Raw genomic sequence first — 20,881 nt, forward strand, 5'->3', positions numbered from 1 at the left:
AAAGCAAGGTGGCGGGATGCACGATTTTAGAATGCGGCCAATCCACTGTGATCATCCTGATTTGGCAAAGTTGGCATCAGTTGTGATATTTCCTGCATTTTTCCGTTTAAATTTTGCTTAATCCCTCTAATATGCCAAACATTCACAAACCAGTATAGTTTAAAATGGCTTTAAAATGAAGTAAGTTTGATGACTTAAGCTGCCCTCTCCTGATTGGCCAGTCGTAGTTAGCGTGAAGGTCAACCATCTATTTTTTTCAATTGTTCAGAACAGCCTTTTGTCTGCTCTTTTTCAACAAATCATTTATAGGATAATTCTAATCTTTATGTCCTATGTTTTTTTCCCTTTTTCAGCTAAAGCATGAACAGAAGCCGTAGACAATCATCACGTCAATGTTTGCAACGACCTCCTAATGGCGAGAGTTTAAAGTCTACTTGTTTTTTTTTCTTTCTAAATCTAAATGTAAGCAGAATAATTTCCATTCAATAATTTTATCGTATATTTTATCTGCACTACAAAAGCAGCAGAATTTGAACTCTTCCATTCTTTCTTACTTTTCTCTACGATGGCCAAGCCTCTTCCCATTGAAGGACATTTGGAGGTAGACAAGTGCAGAGGTCAAGTTATGCTATTTAGTCACTTTTGCAAAGCCTTGCACACCTCCAAACACACGCACGCTTTCACATACATTCGCACAGAGGGTTGCACGCACGTAGACAATGTGTGTGCCCTATTGACTTCCACTGTACACCAACGGAAGCACACAGGCACGTGTGCACGCAGTCGTGGGTATATAAATACACCATGAGGCATTTTAACAGCACTGGTTCTGTTGACAACTCCTTCTACCCTTATCCACACACTCACCCATACACACAAACACATACACGCACAAACACAGTCTCTAGACGAGCCATCACTGTCACTTCCGGTCATTAGACACCTCCAATTGAACACGAGTATATAAAAGCCCTAATTGCGGAACTGGAAGGAGGCAAGAAAATGTGCGCAAACTGCAGACATACCGGTTGTTGGATATTTCTGGGAGTGCTCTATCTAATTGCCGCTGCTGCTGATGGACAGACGGTGTGCGCGCCCAGGGCTTCTGGTTCCGCTCCTCCAGTCTTCGACCTTCGCACACTGTCTATGTCCACACCAGAAGTCCAACAGATGATCAATGAAACGGGCTCTGTTAGTACACCCATCTCTTTCTCTTTTAGTTTTGCAGACTCTTCTCCTCTTCCTACCCCTTAAAATTTTCCTTTTTTCCTTTTTGTAGCAAATCACCGACCACGATCTAGCTGCCTTTGTCAAAGGAAAGAATGAATCTGGTCCGAGAATAACCTGTCAAGGCTTGTACGAATTTATCTCCACCTTCCATGCACCTGTAAGTAATTCTGTCCGACTTACTCTTCCCACCTTGCAGAGGCTGGTAACCTGCTAAATTTTGGGGCTTCCCGTTTCAGGCAGCAAGTGACGATCCCACCCACGGAATTGAGGCACACTCTGGAGCATTTTCGGTGAAACCGATGGGTGAGTGAAATAAGAGAGCCGGGGAGGTTGAGTAAGGAGGCAAAGTGTGGGTGTGACTGCTAAATTAATTGCTATTAGAAGGAATGTTGATTAGCCGGTGCCAACTTTCGTCAAGGGCTGTGAAAAGCAGCAAAAAGTAGACGATGGAACAATACAAATTTTACTGCCATCACCTGTCACTGTCATATGACATTAGTAGCTTATTTTATTGTTTCTTTTTTTCCTTCTCCTTGGTGGAAATCTCCTCAACCAGTATGGATCGCCTCAGTCGTTGCTGTGGTGATAATCAGTGCTGTGGGACTGCTTGGCGTGGCAGTGGTGCCATTAGTCAACAAGAGTTACTACAATAATGTCATTCAATTTCTTGTGGCATTGGCAGTTGGATGTCTAACCGGTGATGCATTTCTACACCTTTTACCTCATGTAAGTTCACTGGGAACTCTTCCTTGTGTGCTACTTGCAAAATATTCCGACTCCTTGGAAGTTGTCTTTTGACAGCCCTGACATTCTGGGTGATTGCTGGGCAAATCCTTTCGCTTTTTTCTTCTGTCTGGAGATGTGGAATCGAGGCAGTAGCTTTTCCCATTATACCAGACAGTAATTTGGGTGATTTGTGGGTACAGTAGACGGCCGGTGTTGCCTTGTCAATAATAATACGCTTTCAATTATCCCCAAGGCAATATCAGGTAGTCATGGACATTCCCACGATGAAGGAGGAGGCGAAGAAGCTGCCGAAGAGCGTATTGCCGTTCTAAAAGGCCTACTGGGGTTAGGTGGTATCTACTTTTTCTTCCTTGCCGAGAAATTGGTCGGTACCATTTCGGAGTACCGCACGGAGAAGGCGGCTGAAAAGGTGTGTTGCTTTTAAAGAGCATAATGACATGTCAAGGTCAAAAATGTCAGTTAAGCAGTTTGCTCCTCTTGTCTCTGTGTAGGAGGAGCGTGAAAGAATTTTAAAAAATCCTCGAAGATCCTCCGGAGGTATTCGTCGCCTTAGCACCTTCCGTGAATCCATCTCGGTGAACTCCTCCTTTCGTCGGGGTTCACGCCTTCCACCAACTCCTGAGATTGGCAATATTCGAAGAACTTCACGGGCGCCCTCCATAATTGCCGATGACATTCTCACCACTGGTCTAACTGCCAAAGGTGTCTTCTAATTAGACAACTTTGTCTTTTTTTGTTGATCCTTGATGGTAGGCGCTTACACCATCTCTTTAATGACGTCGCTGGATTTATGAAAAACAGGCTAATTATCCTTTTAAAGTACTTTTTTACAGCTGGCACGCACACACACACATATCATCTGGGCTCCTGAGATTAGTTTAAAAGTTACCTACTTGACAGTTTAAGGGCAGGCCTACTAAGCACTGCCATCTGGAGGTTAATCGAAGTGGAAACCTCTCAACCGCCTCTCCACCCCCCCCCCCCCCGATCACTTAGGGATACGACCTAATGGATGTTCAAAACTTCTAGTATAGAGGACTTAAGGGGCTTTTAAATGTCACACATCCATAAAAAAACCGGAAAGCGGGGAGATATTAGGACACTTTTTTTTCTTTTGTTCTTGCCTAAAGGCTATTTAGAGGGTGAAAGTTCAACTGCTTGGCACCAGCACAGTGAGCGGATGTGATATGACAGCCAATTTACACATGCACACTTCGTGTCTGTCAAACTATATCGCGGTCATGGCAAAAAGGACCCTCACAATTTAAAAATCAGTGCAATAAAAAACTAAATGTTAACTTCTGTCTCTCTCTCCCTCCAGCCATGAAGACGGTGGATGTGTTGAACGCCTACATCGAGGAAGGCGAGGCTGAGGATGAAGAGGAGGAGCAACGCAGCAAGACATCAAGTGGACCGACCCTCCAAGTGCCAGGACTCAAACCTATGCCAGAAATCAAGGTCATCAGTGACTCTAAGGGGGACATGGAGGACGCACATAAGCCAGGTCACGGACACGGTCATTCACATGATCCAATCGCGGACGACAGTACAATCACAACAAAGGAGATAACTATGGGTGCTCATGGTCACTCACATAATGTAAGTTGGATGGTAGACTTTGAGGAATTCTACCACTTGTTGAAGCAGGAGTAAAAAAAATGACCTTCCTTGACCTTTTCTAATCTAGCCCTATTTTTTGACACCTTTTAGCTAGTCCGTTTGATCAAAGTAAGGAAGACTAAACTACACCTTGCTAACCAAGCAACTCACCTTGCTAATCGCCCATTCCCCTCTCCCACCAGAAAGAGAGGTGGTGGTGATGGGGGAGAGAGTTGACAACGGTTTTGTATAAAACATCATCTTTTTTTGTAGCTTTCTACGTCAATGGCATCAGTGGCATGGATGGTGATCATGGGTGATGGCTTGCATAACTTCACAGATGGAATGGCAATCGGTAAGATCCTCAATTTTTTCCTTTCCCCTGACACGTTAGTTGTCGGTTCGAGTAAATTGTAAGTCGTGATGAGCAACCGATGTAAAGGTCGTAGCAATCTCACATAAATTAGAGCAGAGAGTATTTTATAACCACTAAGATGCTATTTAAGAGGCACAATGTTATTTCCTTTGTTGACAGATCAATTTTGCTCCTTTTTCACACCCCATTAATCTGTCATATGCAGATAGTGGAAGAACAATTTGGTCATTGAATTCGAAGTAGGTAATTTATGTTTCGGTGAAAGCTAATACCAGGAAATTTTCCCTGCTCTAAAGGCCTAATTGCCGGAAGTTGTTAGGACTTCACGAGGCCAACGATTAGGTTTCCTCGTGTATGTATGATCCCGTGTGAGGGGATTTTAATGGGGTCGTCATCATTTATTTTATTCTCTCCCTGTTTTTCCTATTTTTCAGGTGTTGCCTTTGCCGATAGTATCGCTGGTGGCATTAGTACAACTGTCGCTGTCTTCTGCCATGAACTACCTCATGAACTCGGTACGTTGTATTTGGGGAGAGGGGTCGATCCCCTTGCTAGTCAAGGCATAAATTTAAGGGGGATACGCGCCTACATCAGGTGTTGTCTGGTCACAAATGTCCTGCCACGTAAGCATGTCGTGGTCCCAAGGAGACCATTTACTCTCCACACACACACAAAAAGAGATACAGAGAGAGTGGAAGAGTCACCACTTTAAATGTGCGGCGGTATCATAGGGTGGAGTGCCTTTAGGAATTTACACCAGACGCTTTACAGCCACGCTGAGTATCATTAACTATCATTTCACTTCAGGTGATTTCGCGGTTCTTCTAAAAACTGGCATGGGAATAAAAGAGGCGCTCTTCTTCAACGTGGTCTCCTCTATCCTCTGTCTAATCGGCATGCTAGTGGGAATCGGAGTGGGCAATGTGGAGGCGGCCTCTGCGTGGATATTTGCCTTTACCGCTGGCACCTTTGTCTATATTGCTCTCGTCGATATGGTAGGCTTATTTCCTAATTAGTAGTATGTTCATGGGCAATATGAAGTGATTGTTTTATTCACCCGCCCACTGTCATTGAGATGTCAAAGCCAATCGGATAATCTGCCTTTTTTGGATGACAAGTTAGCAATCTCGTAGGAAGTGACGAATCTTAAAAGAAAAAGGAAAAAGATGTATTTGGTGTATTTAACTACGCCTGTTCGGTAAATAATGGAATCACGCAGTTACCCAACTTCTCGTCTTTCCAAACACACAGCCAAATTTACTTCTCTAGATCACAATAACGCATGTTCCGCACCAGTGATGCCTATTCGTAAAAGGTAAAGGATACACTTAGAACTTTTTCACATCCCCGCACACAGGAAGCCAGCTTATAAGACGGCATTGGGGGCAGGTAAGGGGGCAGCAATGACGTTGATCATTCTAATGGCAAGGAGAGGTCAGACTTTCCCCCACTCCTGCTCACCCACCCTGACAGGTGGAAGTTAAGGCACTTCGCAATTTTTTTTTCATGTACAAGGGAGTGCAGTTAGACACCACGTAGTTTAATTGCACCTCTTGATGATTTAACGAATTAAGACAGAAAGAAAGTAGAAATAACCCTTTGTTTTACTAATTAAGCTGCCGGAGTTGAATTCATTCCAAGTAAAACCGGGACAAAGTCGGATTGTGCAGATGATAATACAAAACGCCGGATTAATTACAGGTGCTGGCATCATGCTCATTATTGCCATGTTCGAGGAGCAACTTCTGCATCTGGTTGGTTAGCCTACTCGTCCACGAGGACATGGCGACCGGCCCGAGTGGACACTGTAGTCCATATACTTTTCCCCTCTTTTTGTTTCCCTCCTGCCTTTCTCAATGCTTCCTAAACTGCCCCCTTTCTCCCTGTTTTTCCCTCCTTCATCCCCCTACAACCCCTATCTCGAATGCTAGCTATCCCAGTAGGAGAACGGTGTCCCGAGTTTTGGCGAATCTTTCCGCCTCTTGCGTCATCGCGTTGACAGTTGACTACCTTCTCACCCGTTGCCTTCGGTGTGTTGTCAGAACTAAACTAAGCCTATATATACCTACATCTATACATACATATATATATACATAAACTTCCTTAAGAATGAGATTTCGATGACTTTTTTGAAAAAAAAATAAGGGAAAACTGTAGTGAAATGGAACAGTTGGACAGAGGGTGTGTGGTAATTTAAACAAGGCATGTAAAAGACACCTCTCAACCGAATCCACGATCCCCTAATTGACAGTGATGTGCGCGGTTCCGTCCGCGAAGAAATGTGGACATGCTTCCGAGAAATGGCAGCTTTAATGTTGGACGGAAAATTGGAGGCCGCTGTCAAAAGGTGGTAAAGGTTATTTGAGTTGTCACCTGTTAAGTAAATATTCCTTGTTAGGGCTAACCATTCCACTGTGTTTGTGGGTGATTAAATTCCTGTCAAATGCCGACATGTCAAGCCTGTCAACAATAGAAATAGGTTAGCAATTATTTCTAAAAATTTAGGGCCATATTATCAAAAAAATGCTTTTTTTACCTCCTTTATAATGACATGACCTTCAGGAACTTCTGTAGGCGTGCGGATCAAATGAGTGAATTGGACCTTTGAGTGACTACTACGCCTTGACATAACAAAAGGAGGAGGTCTATTATAAATGAGTGAATTTTTAGGATTCCTGAAGTCATCTCCGCTCTTGACAATCGCCACACTTTGATGTTTTGCTGGAAAGGAATTGGCAACTAAAGTGACCCTCGGCCACCTTGCTATTGTCCTGTGTAGACATGCCTACTGTACTAAAGTAAAGATCTGTGGAGCATGTGAGCAGATTAGACTTTGTTGCGGCTGAATGGAACCCTAATAAGCTGTTGAGAAGCAATGTCATGAGAAAATAAGCAGAGCACTGGCCAGCCTCGAATAGTTTGTAGACCGGCCAACTTCCCTCCCACTCCCCTTTCTTCTCCCGAACGTGGTTAATTAGGGCCACAACACTTCGGACGGAATTAGGTCCTCACAGAAAATCACTGGTGACTGCCATTCTCATCTTCTCGGTGGCTTTCGAAGCACAGCCAATGTTGATCCTGATCCCTCATAGTTTGTAGTTCCGTTTTGCCAGCATGGCTTCCCAGTAGCGTCGATAGCCCGCAGCTATCTTGTGCTTTCATATGTAAGTGTTCCGAAAACTAGTGTAGTCCAAGGGTTTGGGGAAAAGACTCCCTTTTTTTCTCCAGCATTATCCCATCAAAATAGCAAATCACGTCTATAAGTAGATGTTAATCATGAATTGAGAAAACCGAAGAAGGATATTTCTGGTCATTTTTTTGTCCACTTTTTTTAGCATTTTAGACCAAAAGGCAAAACATATTCGAGTATTTTTTCCATGTTCCAATTTCCAATGGACGGAGCTTTGGCTAAATACAAGAATTTCAAAAGAGAATCAGGAGATGCTTCACGGACATCTGCGATGCTTTAGACTTAAATTTCGATGCGTAAGAAATGGGACATCGCAGTGCTAACAATTAAAACGGGTTAGTTTGTGTACGCGATGATAAAAGGAGGACAAAGTCACCAACAATAAAGTGGTCTAATTCGTCTGTCTAAACCTTCGAATTTTCATCCATGACATATTTTTTGAAAATCAAGTAAACAGAAATAAAACTTGACATTGTTTATAGTTTGTGACGAAAATCCGCCTTCGCAATAGTTGTTAAGTTACATGGGCTGCGAAAGCCTTGATCTACAGCAAACACGGAGGTTCAAGTGACAGAAAATTGACGCCACAAAAAAAAAAATTTTGGCCCATGGGGTTTTTATTATTCCATTTAGCTTTGTTGTTTAGGTTAAAAAGGTTTCATTGCCAGCCGGGATGAAATTTAACACAGCTTATTTGTGTGGTGAAAATTCAGACGGAATCCGTAATGCAAATCGGCATAAGACACTTCTTTATAAATTTTTTTAGGTATTAATCTTTAAAGCCTAACCAAAATATCCTTGCAAGTAGAGCCTGCAAATTATGCGACTCCTATCCGACAATTAATTCGTAAATTTGCGAAATTGCGTAAAGGTGAAGTAATTTGAAGATTCCTTTTACTGAAGATGCATTCATCCATAAAAAGAAGGTTGATTTAGACTATTAAGAGCTCGAATGAATGGGTAAGGAAATAGAGGGATTTTTAAACCAACCGTATTTATTAAAAGCGAAAAAGTTATTCCCTACAGCTTGGAAACGATTGAATGGTAATCTTAACTATTCGTTAAATAAATGTAGTAAAGCAATAAAAAGGCTTACAATTAAAATGTAATTTTGCATTCCAAGATATTTTCTAGAAAAGAGGAAATACCGCGGCTTCCAGAGTTTCGCATTTGGTGTCAGAAGCAAGATTTTTGGTTTAAAAACGTTTTCATGGCCTTTTGGGTTTCTGTAAAGACGTTTTTGGAAGTTAACAAGCTATGGAGTATTAAAATATTTTTTGTCAAATACGGCATGCTGAGCGCCTGAAACGAGATAAAAAATACCCAAACATATGCTACGCTTGCCTAAAAGTGCTAGTACATTATATTTTGTGGGTCTTAAATTGTTGTGTTTTTAATGCTGTTATTATCATTGGATGGCCTTAGACACAGGATATTGTTTAATCGCACCACCAACCCCTTTCTGATTCGCTCGTGAACCCTAGCTCCTAAATAAACCCTTGCTATAGTTTCTCTCGCCCTCCTTGATGTGCATCACTTTCAGCCGTTTTTATCCCTACGATCGTATTTGATTTTTCTAGTCTGCGTATTGTGGTTGGCATTTGATGAGAAGGGGCTGGGTTGGCTTGCGAAGTCCTATGTCTTGTTACTAATCATTCTGCACGCCCGCATTTTATAGTCTTAGGCTTTGTTTTCACAAATTAGAGGCTCACTAGGATTTGCTTTACATCTGTACTCATGCTTGTCTTTATTTGAGGGCTTTTTACTGTACCGACCTTTTCTTAGCTGCACAATTTGCTGTTATAATGCATTCGTGGAGGCGGCTAGTATATTTTCTTTTTATCTCCTTATTCTGCCTTCTTTATATGTGGTCGTATTATTAATTCGAATGTTACTTGGAATTGTATTATCTTGTAGTTGAATGGTGGGCAAGAAATACAAGATTTGCGGCGTCGGCGCGGGTATTTTGGGTGTCCCTGTTTGTGCCGTCATCGCCTCAAAATGTCCAGAGTATTCTGTTAGTGTCGTAGACTGTGACAGAGACATCATTAACCAGTGGAACAATGGACCCGATTATCCCATTTCTGAGGTGACTTATAAAACTATCCTCTCAGTTATTACCTGCAAATCCCTCACATTTCTATCAATTGTACTTCATTATGGTTTTTTAAGGTTGGGCTGGATGATTTGCTTAAACAATGCAATGGCAAGAATTTTATAATTTCCTCCGAAGCCGATGCGTACCTTGCCGATGCCGATATCATCCTCATTTGTGTGAAAACTCCTGCCAAATCTCTCGGTGTTGGTCGCGTATGTTTTTAGTTTTTCGAGTTCCTTTTAGATACTGTCGAAGTTCATAAATGTTTCGTGAATAGGATAAATCAGGTGATTGAAACCCGTTCTGCGGAGGCCTAGCATGTGAACCCTAGGTGAAATATTTGTTTTGTTGTCTATTTTCACATTTGATTAAGTGTTTTGCTGACTTTTCTGTAACTTAGGTAGCATAGAGATTGTGGTTTTTTAACTTTGTACAAATCGTTCTGCATGACAAGTTACTTCATTTGTCTTTCCTCAATTCAATTTCCTTACCATACTTTGTAACTCTTACATCGCACCTATCTACACAAACCTCTGTGCATAATCAAATGTTTTTTTCCGTTGAAATAACAAGTAATTTTCTCATCTGATTAGTTGTTAGAAGTGCAAAAAGTTCCTTTGTAAAGTGACTCCAATTTTCACTTTCTTCTCTATTTTTACCTATATCCTTAATTACAATGACTGAGAAGAGCTTTAAATAGCCATAGAAACCGTGCACTCGAAACGCATATGTTGCGTGTGACAATTGTTTGCTTTTTGCGCACACATAAATACCCGGATTTATCTCATTCGGCATTTCCCGTTTACGATGGGTGGTAGTCAAGCCGAATTTTCAAACACCACCAGCTACTTTATACCTGAGTAAACAGCTGGCGAAAGTCGCCTATAAGGTTGAAACTCTTCTGGATTTTTTGTCGTTTAGCTGAGTTCCTCTTGGTTCTCTTAAATAGTTCCCCTTGTTAAGTTAAGTGGGACTGAAAAAATTGTTCTCTCCGGTTAAATCAACGATTTTCGCCTCTAATTTTAGGGCAGGGCTGCCGATTTGGGCAGTATTGAGGCAGTGTCGCGTCAAATTGTCGCCTCGGGAAACTCTTCGGCCATTGTGGTTGTCCAAAGCACCGTGCCCATTGGTGCTACTGATCTCATTAATAGCATCTTCTCTGCAAACAAAAAGGTTAGTTTTATTTTTCTTCCTCTATTTGTCGGTAATCGCTTCAGGTAGTGTATATCGGCAGAGGTAAAATAACTGATCAACTGTTGCTATATTTTAATTATGACTGGTGTGACAGTTGTCCTCTAAGGTTGTTACCATTGCAGGGTACACCAAACAAGTTTAGCGGGTCAATCACAGTTCGATTACTTCTGTAAGTACCCACTCCCGCCCCCTTCTCTTTCTCCTAAAGTCTATACAGAGTGATCGTAGTTCTATGTGTGTATTTGCACGCATTCACTTTAAAGGGCCTCCCCCTTAATATTCGCCATAGCCTTGGAGGTCGTCTCTGAAGACGTAATTATGGTATGCCACTATGGAAGCAGGATTCATCACCTACGTATAAAAAGTGAGAGACTACTAACATTAAGTGGTCTTGGAGTCCGTCAAGGGGAGAAGACATTGGTGCCACTGTCAAAGATCCACCCTGTGGAATCAGGGCTTAATGGGGCAAGTAGCATTACGGAATGCTGAAGGACTGTCGGCTTGTGTAAACACCTCTATGTTACTGAGATGGCGGTGTAAATCGCGAAGGTTGTGTACGTCTCTGCGTACGGCTAAAACAAATACTTTGCTATTATCTAGCAACCTTCGAAACTCATCGTTCTATCTAATCCTCAATTCGTCTCCGAGGGCAGTGTAATTGAAAATCTCCTCCATCCAGATCGTGTTGTACTGGGTGGAGAGGCGGATGCGGTTTCAAGAAAGGCTACCAATGTTATTAGTAGTATTTATGAGCGTTGGGTGCCCAAGGAGAAGATTCTTACAATGTCTACCAAATCGGCGGAGGTTACAAAACTTGTGACGAATGCCTTTCTGGCTCAACGCGTGAGTAGTATCAATGCCATCTCAAGTGTATGCGAGGAGACAGCAGCTGACGTGCGACAGGTTGCCGATGCCGTGGGCCGGGATACACGTGTTGGTGGACACTTCCTTGATGCCGGTCTTGGATTTGGGGGTAATACACTACCACCGGATCTTCATCATCTGGTAGGCTTCCTCCCTATCTCCGTGTCTTCATTTTTTACCAGACTAGCTATTCTAGCGATTCTGCTTTTTCTTTGGAACTGTCTAGGTCTACACTTGTGAGTCATTAGAGTTACCAATAGTTGCAGCCTTCTGGAACGCAGTATTGACTGTCAATGAGTTCCAAGTGTCGAGATTCTTCCGCAAAATCACAGCACATTACTGCGAGACTCTGCGAGACAAGAGGCTGGCTCTCCTCGGTTGTGCCTTCAAAAAAGGCACACCAGATGTCAAGTACGTGTGTGAAACCCTCCTGATATTGACCTATTCATGTGATTTCATTGAATTGGCAGTTGTCTTCAATAAGGTAGGGCTTTATAGAATCACTGCTAATCAATGCGAGCAGAATGGATGTCAAATTAGTTGAGTATAAAAGAGCAAAAAAAATTATCAATGTGGGGGTGGATAATCCTCAAACTCCTTCAAATTTTGTGTTGTGCTTCTTTAACTCAATGAGTAGAGGATATAAATGGCCTACCTTGACGGCATCAACGCTTATACGAATGATGTTCATGTTGAATCGGGACTACGGGACCTATTAGAGGCCGCAAGTAGTTCCGTTTAGACTTGAACACCACAACAGCTGCCGTTTATTCACCTAAGTAGTATTTATCTGCCTTTAAACCCTATGATCTTTTCCTAAAGTGGCTCCCGCTCTTGCTTTCAATAAATTAAATCGCTGAAATTTAAGTTCTGCTTTATTCGTCACAACAGAAACAGTCCGGCAATTATGATATGTTGCCGCTTGCTGTTAGAGGACTCCACCATCGCGGTGTATGATCCTCTGGCTAAAAAGGAATTCCTTGTGGATGCGATTACAGATATACTGGGACAGAAGCCAGGTGCGTTTTTTTTTTTGTCTGAATAACTCTTACGCCCGATTTTTTTGCTTTGAGAGTGGTAAAGGGGAAAAATTTTGCGATTTTAGAGGAAAATCTTCGAGTTAATAGACCTTGCTAGTCAAACTTGTCATTGTTACTGGCTCCAAAAGGAAATTGGGCTCTAGCTGCCTCCATTATTGTTTAACTGGTATTTCTAAATCGCCTATCTTTCTTGTGAGCATATGACTGTCTAATAGCAATGCCAAGGCGAGATGTCAATCACTACCTAAGGGAAGCATTACCAACGGGTAAGGAGTATGAGGGTGAGGAGGCAATATCTCTCTCCCTCTTCTCATTGATTCCTTAATCTATCACTGGTTTATTGCTGAAGAGGCGGTCTTTCTTCCAAACCCTCGATTTGCATCGGATGGATAGTTCTCAGGCAGAATGGTTTAGCCTTCAGCAACCCCACCACCTAAACCCAAGGCAAGCCCATTTCTCTGCGGCTGAAGTTGTCCTTTGTTCGCCTAACGAAAAGAAGGTGAAAGAAACCACCTTTAGTTGATAGGTGATTTGCAAAAGGGCGTCCTTGGAAGAAGTGAAGGGCAAATGGATATGCGACGTCCATTCGGCGGGCTTCCATGACCCTGTTGATATCAACAAGTAGTTTCATCACTCCAAAAGCCACGTGTCCCGACCAACACGTAGGACAAGAGGACACCTGTATGAGCTCAATTTGACAAGTTGCTAACTTTTTTGTGACAGATCAGGCTCTAAGTGTACCGCGAGGTGCTCTTTCCCCGTTGACACTACTGAAGTGGAATAGATCCACTCCTCACTATGAGGGTGAAGTTATCCCACTACAAAACAGAAGTTCACTTTCTGCAAGCAAACCTAGGTTGGTTGTCTTCTTCCCAACTTTAGCCAACATCGACAATTTGATTTGGTGCGCAACACCAATGGAGGCTGCTGAAAACGCGGACGGAATTATCGTCTGTACAGATTGTGATGAATTTAAGGTACGTCAATACAATCCACCGCTTCAATTTATTCATCTGACTCTACTCTCCCCTGGCGTCCAAAGCCTACGGAGAAGGTGGAAAGTTGATAGCCTCGTTCAACTAAGTCCCACCATCTCGCCAACTCTACCACCGATATAACACTTAAATAACTTTTATTACTGGTTATTAAAAAGGCGTGTGAGATTGGGGCAGTAGATGGCACCTCTAGCCTTCTTTGAAGTCCGTAATAAACCCATAGCAGCATAAAAGATTTATCGCCGACATACAGAATAGCTGGTAGAGCCTAGGCATGGCTTGACAACGACATTGACGCCAAATGTCAGAATAACGTGTGGGGAGTGAAGAGTCACGAAGCAATTAAAAGGCGGTTTTCCTCCTTGATTCATTTCACAGACCCTGGACTACAATGCACTCTACCAAACAATGCGAAAACCGGCCTCCTTCTTTGACGGACGTCTAGTGGCGCCTCATCGAGAGTTGCAAGAGATCGGCTTCCGTGTGGAAGCACTTGGAGTTCGTCTGAAGTGATTGCGGGATCGTACAAATGCCTAATTCCTTTAACCCCCTTTACCCTAGGTTCTTGTTTGCTTCCTCTTTTTTTTTTTCATATTGGTGATTTCAATAGTTAAAATACTCAAAGTAGCTAATCCACAAATTATTCCTTCGTTCCTTTCACAGGGGCTACATTTGACCCCCCCCATTTTCAAAGTCGTTTTTGATCTCATCACCTGTCTTGTTGTCATGCCTGTCCGTGAAGGCGCCGACCCTGCAGTCTTGTTAGTCACTCTCGTGAATGCACATGCAATCTGTAAAATACCCGGTAGGAGTTGCTGTAGTAACGAGTAGCACACGTATCTGAAGGTATTTGAGATGTGGGAAAGTTGGGCCGTCCTCGGCACCGAGATAGCCCAAGACAATGAATCATCATCAACTGAACTGGCATACTTTCCCAAGGTGGAAGCCACTAGGGTGAACGTATGAATGTAAATGCAGGGCGCTTACTTATGTGAAGTTCAAGAGGTGCAGTTCTAACTCCCTGGAATTAAACAATCCCATTTTTTATGAACTTCAAAGTCCCAGTTTGGTTTGAACTCCCTTCGAATGATAAAGAGCTAGATGCGACCGAAAAAGGGGTTGATGACCAAGCAGAAGAGGGATGGTAAAACGGTAACATACTGGGAAAAATTTACTGACCACACCGGCAACTGTACAAGTAGCTATAAGATAAAGACCAGAACAATCAACTCTACGAAGGCTTCGGCCGTTTGGGTGAACTCGCCTCGTCTTTTTGGAAGATAGGATTTGGCTGTGTCCTATAAGATCAAAATCTATCTGAACAAGGAGAAGGAGGAGGAGACGGCTTTGGGAGATTTTAGAGAGACCTACTTGAGATAGGCCTTCGTCCAGAATGGATCCTTCTTTGCTGCCTCCGCATGACGCAAAATAGCTCCTCGGATGTCTTTCTCTGCCCGTTCATCAGCTTCGTTCTTGCGCAGGACAATCTGTTGCACCATGTACTTGTGTAGACTCCCCACACGCTGACCAACATCCTCCCCGGCGTTGGGTACGCGCTTACGAGCAGCCTTACGCGCCGCCTCGTTCGCGGCCACAAGGTCCTTCTCGTAAGCCGCGATCGCAGCAGCCACAGCGAGTTGGTTCTCATCCTCCAGATTCCCGAAGCGTCGACGCATCTTCCGTGCCACGCGCACCGAGTCCTCGTCAAAGGTGAGGAGGGTGGGTTTGATGAAGGCATCCGAAGAGCAACCGTAGCCCTGACGACGACGCCGACTAGCTTCAGAGGCCTGACGGTAGGCACACATTAGGGCACCGTTACGGCTGTGAGCAGGGTCGAAGTGGACCGTGGCGGTACCGTTGGAGAAAGTCGTGACGATCTGACGGATGCGTGGATGCCAAGCCACGCGAATCGCACTTCCACTGCCTGGTTTGTGGTGATGAATTGGCTGCAAAAATGGGATTAACAACTAATGCCGCAGGACGACGAGACGTCACTGGGACACCAAGAATGCTAGTAACGGACATGCTGTTCGAGATTATGTGACTTTTGTGGGAAGTGGGGGAAAGAAAGACACCGAAAATCACATTTGACATGCCGCTGGTAACTTGAGAAAAGGTAGATATTACGATACGCTATGATAGCACTGGACCCCATTAATGCTACCTGACGTCTATAAGTAGGACATAAAAGTGGGAAGCAGGAAGAACACGAACACATCCACACAGGGGGGCCCGAAACAACATTTCAAGGTAAAGCGAGATTCGCGATATGCAACTACATTTTGACCCCCAAATCCTCCCTGCAGAACCGAGGGGAGGATATTGGCAGAAGTAAATAGAAGGCAACGCCATGCACCCAAGGCGATGAACGAAACCGATGAGCTTTTCGGTCATACAAAAAACGCACGTACTCATTCTGGAGCCAACATAAATGGAGTTGCTCAATGGCTTCTTCAAATCACCCAAAAAAACTTCTAACAGTTGTTAACAAGTCAATAATTACGAGAACATCCCAAGGACTTCGGACAACGGCTCATAAATAAATCAGGAGTAATTAAAGCACTAGAACAATGCCAAACTAACCTCGAACGTATCCTTGCGGAAGATAACAACCTCTCCACTGGAAGGATCTCCACGCTTAGCAGAGACAGCAGCCGCCACCATGGTGTCGTTAGGACTGAAACAGACCTCCGTCTGCTCAAATAACACTGGCAAATCACGCACCGTATAGACGGCTCCCTTGGAAAGAGCACGTAAATCCCACAATCGCACCGTATCGTCCATAGCACGAGAGGCAATCACATGGCCATCCCAGGAGAAGCATAGACACGTAGTGTAAGTTCCTACAGGGTGTGCTGTGCGGTAGAGGTGAGAAGTGTTAACTAGAGGTCTCCGGGTATCCCACACTTGCAGCGAACCATCCTCACACCCTGCTGCCACCAGAAATCCATCCCTAAAGAAGAGTTTAAAATAATTTAAGATGCTTACTTAGAATAAGCACCGGCGGTGGGGGTTGTCTTGCGACCCTGCTTATTGCGAGGTTTGAGGATGGCTGAATGGGAGGGGATTCGCGTGTCATCAAGAATCTGTTCAGCTGTATCGATTTCCCAGACCCGAAGGGTGGTATCCTGTGACCAGGTAAGGAATTTCCGACTATCAATTGGATGCCAAGTGCCTCCATTGAGGGCATGAGTGTGACCCTTAGCGCTGGCTGGATCCGTGATATACTGGTAGCCTCGAATCGTCTCACAGTAAGGCTCCGCATCACGTGTAAATATTTTGGCCTGAGGACTCCCCGATATAATTAGTATATTATCACCAGTGGGGCTAAATTCAATATGTTTTACTTGTTGGTCTTCGCTGGGTTGAAAAATCTTGAAGGCTCGGCAGCTTTTGTCCATTCCAGAAAAATCCCATAACTTAACGTCAAAATCAAAGCCTCCCGTAGCAACCCGAGATCCTGAAGGATCCAGAGCAACTGCAGTAAGAGGTTTGGGGCCATGGTTCAAGAGCAAGTGTTCGGCCATAGGTATAAAATAAGGATCCTCGGGTTGATCGGACGTTGTAGGAACAACGGTGTCATCATCATCGTGATCTGATTCTAAACCATTCTTCTCTGCTTGTTCTGATTGGCTTTGAACTTCTGAGTGGGCAGTTTGCTCTGGAGGCAAAATAAGTATAGGAAGACTTGCCATCAAGTTTTCTATTTCCTTCTTCATTCCTCTGTTTGGCAATAGTATGTGATTTTTCGAACATCTCCATAAAGTCAAACTTTCTCGCCTGCTTATTGCTGGTGAAGGCACTGAAGCCCAAGGCTTTCTCCATTTCATCCGAATCCATCTCAAAGCCGCCTAGAAGAGAGCATCAAACGAACCGCAAAAGAATTGTGTGCTTGAAAGTAAAAATTAATTAAAAAGTCTCGAAAAGTGCAATAAAGAAAAATAACAACATTTTTAAAGAAACACAATAACCAAATTTGGGCTCAAAGTTTTTGTGTAGGTAAAGAGCTTACTTGCGAACATAAAAAATGATTACAATCTTCTAATTAGGCTTTAGTCTCATAGTAATTGTAGGAAGAACAAACGCAGTGTTTCGTTCTTTCTTGATAAAAAGGCTATCGTGCACTTTTTTTCCCTTTTAATAAATTTCAACTCCTTCTATCCTTTTACTCAAAAGCAATATTCTAATATGCTTAAAAACTTTTTTGCATAATTTTTAAGTATGATAAAACATTTTATTTAAAAGTTTTAACTGATAGTGTTATAGAATTTTATAATCGTACAGCAAGTATGCAAACCAATACTATGCTTGATGCAGTAGCAAAAAGTTTTTAATTTTTAACGTCTTATATGTTACTTTAAACCGCTGGTTGTCCTTAGTTTTAATTGATTAGCTTTTGCCAGCACTATCCAAAAACCATGACCTCAGCGGTGTTGTCGAGAATGCCTCAGAATCCGTTTGCTAGTACGACTGCTAACATCGAGCAGTGCCTGTGTATAGGTGAGTGAATTTCTGATGACTTTTTGTGATCTAGCTCAAAAGCAGGTTGCTGACGACGATGACGAAGGCATTAAGCAGAAGGAAACTGCAATCATCGATCTTGGCAATATATATGCTAAGCAAAAGAAGGCCAAAGGTCAGCTGCCATAATTTCTCCCATACTTTATCAAATATTTTTGCCGCTTGCTAAAACCACTGCGCTTACTCGTGCTTTCGTATCCTAAAAGTCTGTTTCGAGCCCTGAGTAATGTGACGGTCCTCGGTTTTGTTTCTGTTTTACTATAGTTATGGTTGTCGTCTTTATAACCAAGCCATTTTTTTACATTGTAGAATTGGCGGATCTCATCCTGCTTACCCGCCCTTTTCTGCAACAAATTAGTAAGGCCAAGGCTGGTCGTTTGGTTCGAACACTTGTTGATCTCTTCCTGGATTTGGAAGCTGGTACTGGGCGAGAAATCGACTTAATAAAGGAGTGTATTGAATGGGCTGGTAATGAGCGACGGACATTCTTGAAACAGGCACTCGAGGCTAGACTAATGGGCTTGTATGCTGACAATGAACGCTATGAGGATTCTTTACAACTGGGTAGTTTTTCGGCGAATTGGCGTTGACTTGCTACATTATTCTTTTCGTATGCTTTGTCCGTGGCACCGTTTTTATCATCCGAATCTATATTTTATAGTCAGCTCAAGTTGATCCCTTTTGAGTAATGGCATCTGTTTTTTAGTACATTAATGCCACTTTTGCGCCTTAACTTAGTAAAATCCTGCTCTTTTTCGCCAGGAAGTACTTTGCTTCGAGAGCTGAAGAAACTGGATGACAAGATCCTTCTCGTGGAGGTCCAACTAATGGAAAGCCAGGTCTACTATCGAGTTGGCAATTTGCAGAAGTCACGCGCTGCTCTCACTTCTTCTCGCACGACAGCCAACAGCATCTACTGTCCTCCACGTCTTCAGGCCGCTCTTGATTTACTCTCAGGTGCGTTCTGTACTAAGGCTCCATTAAACTTGGTTCTATTTCATAATGGCTGTTGTACCGTGACCACACCTCCACGTTCTTAACGTTGCGTTGCCTACTCATTGCAGGCATTCTTCATGCTGCGGATGAACGTGATTTTAAAACAGCCTACTCCTACTTTTATGAAGCCTTTGAGAGTTATGACTCCATCGGTTCAAGCAAAGCTGTAGATGCCTTAAAATACATGTGTTTGGCGAAGATTATGGTTAATTGGTATGTCGCTTATTTTTAACGTTTCTGTTACTACCCTTCCAGCACCTTAATGACGTGTTTGCTTTCTTTTGAATTAAGTCCTGAAGAAGTGCCCATAATTTTATCCTCAAAACTGACTGCTGGTTACAATCAAAAGCCCATTGAGGCCATGCGGGATGTTGCGAAAGCCGCAAGGGATCGATCACTTGGCGCTTTCTTGAATGTGAGTTGAAATATTCTGATTGATACATCGTTATCGTAGTCATTCGTTTTACCCACCTTGTTCATTCTCGTATAACCGATTCTTTGTTGGATAACTTGATAGGCTAATAAGTAAGAGAAATTCTGTAATGCTCTCATCGTCTTGTTTAGATGTGGCTTGGCGCTCATGCTCAACTCTTTGTAGCTCGCAGCTGATTTAATGTTGCCTCTTTCCGATTTCATCTGGTCGAACCCCGTAGATTGAGATGATCGAGTGGGAAAAGACACCTACTATTTGTCTAATATGTGGTAGATTGACAGGTTTTCAAAGTTTGTGGGTGGGATTTGGAATTCGTTCCTCCCTTGGGAATAGGTAGCTTCCTTTCAGATATGAGGTTAGTGTGGTCTGACCGCTTGTCATCAAAGAGGTACATTCGAACAAGAATGTGTTGTAGTGGTGGCTTCACCTGTTCTCTTTTGCTTTCTATTTAGTTGCGAGAGGAGTACAAGAACGAGCTGCTAGGTGATCCCGTGATATCACAACACCTCAACACCTTCTACGACACTCTGCTGGGTCAAAATTTGACTAAATTGATTGAGCCTTATTCGCGTGTACAAATCGCACATATTGCCAAGCTTATCAACTTACCCTTGGTATGTTTCATCAAGAATACGGCACCATAGTTCTGAACTATGTAAGTAATCAAGGTTTCTTATTTATTTTCAGGAAAATATAGAGAAGAAGCTCTCCCAAATGATTCTAGACAAGCAATTGAATGGTAATTTTCTGCTGTCCATCTATGACTTTACCTGATGTTCTGTTATGCCTTTGGCTTTCTTCATTTCCGCTTGGTTGATTTTAACATCCTATGAATGAATTATATTGAATGCAAGGCTTCAGCTGGTTGCTCCCTCATGTGTTAATCCGGTCCCAATAGGCAAATTCTGTAGCTTTGGATACTTTGACGCATCACTTTTATTGTATTTCAGGGATTCTGGACCAGGGCACAGGAATGCTAGTGCTTCGTGATGAGCCCTACGATGGACGTGATTACAAAGTTGCCTTGGACATTGTACATACCCTGAGCACTAGTTTGGATCTGCTCTTTCAGAAAGCCAAGAAGCTTGCATAAGTATTCTTTGGTTTCATTCAGCGCGGCACGATTTCCATGTTTAGTAAAGGCCTAATCTGACATGTTTCGCTTTTATTTTGGAATAGTGTCTACCGGTAACATGCACGGAAATTTGTACGGCAAATATGAAGTGTATTTTCGAGACATTTAAGGTATTTTTTTTCATTGTTGTCAGGGTGGGGTGCTGGGTGGTCTTGAGCAAGGTAGGTTCTTGACCGGGAGAAGTCCACCAAGGTGTTGAATCGCTGTGTCGGAACGTGGAGATTGATCTTCCTTACTGCCTGAATTACGTGTTGGTCCACACGATCGTCTACTGCGCTTGGCAGATCTGTCAAATTTTCTTTTAAAAGAAGTGGTTGGCAGCAGGCCGACGCCCTAATTCCGCAGCTTTTATCGCAGGTAGGTCACCAGATGATGGCATGTAATTCAACAATAAATCTGAGCTAAGTCCTAGCACAGCTGTAGTGATTCAATATCCGCCTAACTGAGTGCTAAAGTAGATGGG

General features: G+C 43.0%; 4 protein-coding genes across 4 annotated transcripts; 3 read left to right on the forward strand and 1 right to left on the reverse strand. All coding sequences in view use genetic code 11, as the record gives it.

The window, feature by feature from the left end:
- Positions 1-565: 565 nt before the first annotated feature.
- Positions 566-5,715, forward strand: EGR_06330 (Zinc transporter ZIP10; the record flags this gene model as incomplete). The annotated part of the gene is made up of 12 exons (XM_024495579.1): positions 566-601; positions 940-1,191; positions 1,280-1,387; positions 1,467-1,533; positions 1,787-1,956; positions 2,210-2,386; positions 2,469-2,679; positions 3,299-3,576; positions 3,850-3,931; positions 4,387-4,467; positions 4,760-4,947; positions 5,569-5,715. The coding sequence occupies 12 exons, from the start codon at positions 566-568 to the stop codon at positions 5,713-5,715; spliced, it is 1,797 nt and encodes a 598-aa protein (XP_024349977.1).
- Positions 5,716-9,063: 3,348 nt separating this feature from the next.
- EGR_06331 (UDP-glucose 6-dehydrogenase) lies at positions 9,064-13,846 on the forward strand (the record flags this gene model as incomplete). The annotated part of the gene is made up of 8 exons (XM_024495580.1): positions 9,064-9,231; positions 9,315-9,452; positions 10,267-10,413; positions 11,035-11,439; positions 11,525-11,709; positions 12,190-12,317; positions 13,221-13,315; positions 13,712-13,846. The coding sequence occupies 8 exons, from the start codon at positions 9,064-9,066 to the stop codon at positions 13,844-13,846; spliced, it is 1,401 nt and encodes a 466-aa protein (XP_024349978.1).
- Positions 13,847-14,564: 718 nt separating this feature from the next.
- EGR_06332 (WD repeat-containing protein 70) lies at positions 14,565-17,163 on the reverse strand (the record flags this gene model as incomplete). The annotated part of the gene is made up of 4 exons (XM_024495581.1): positions 14,565-14,631; positions 14,705-15,279; positions 15,917-16,286; positions 16,322-17,163. The coding sequence occupies 4 exons, from the start codon at positions 17,161-17,163 to the stop codon at positions 14,565-14,567; spliced, it is 1,854 nt and encodes a 617-aa protein (XP_024349979.1).
- Positions 17,164-17,751: 588 nt separating this feature from the next.
- On the forward strand, positions 17,752-20,376 carry EGR_06333 (26S proteasome non-ATPase regulatory subunit; the record flags this gene model as incomplete). The annotated part of the gene is made up of 9 exons (XM_024495582.1): positions 17,752-17,833; positions 17,868-17,969; positions 18,164-18,418; positions 18,617-18,811; positions 18,919-19,063; positions 19,142-19,265; positions 19,736-19,897; positions 19,971-20,022; positions 20,234-20,376. The coding sequence occupies 9 exons, from the start codon at positions 17,752-17,754 to the stop codon at positions 20,374-20,376; spliced, it is 1,260 nt and encodes a 419-aa protein (XP_024349980.1).
- Between the last annotated feature and the right edge of the window lie 505 nt (positions 20,377-20,881).

The sequence above is a fragment of the Echinococcus granulosus genome (assembly GCF_000524195.1).
Source record: "Echinococcus granulosus chromosome Unknown EG_S00055, whole genome shotgun sequence".
NCBI lineage: Eukaryota > Metazoa > Platyhelminthes > Cestoda > Cyclophyllidea > Taeniidae > Echinococcus > Echinococcus granulosus.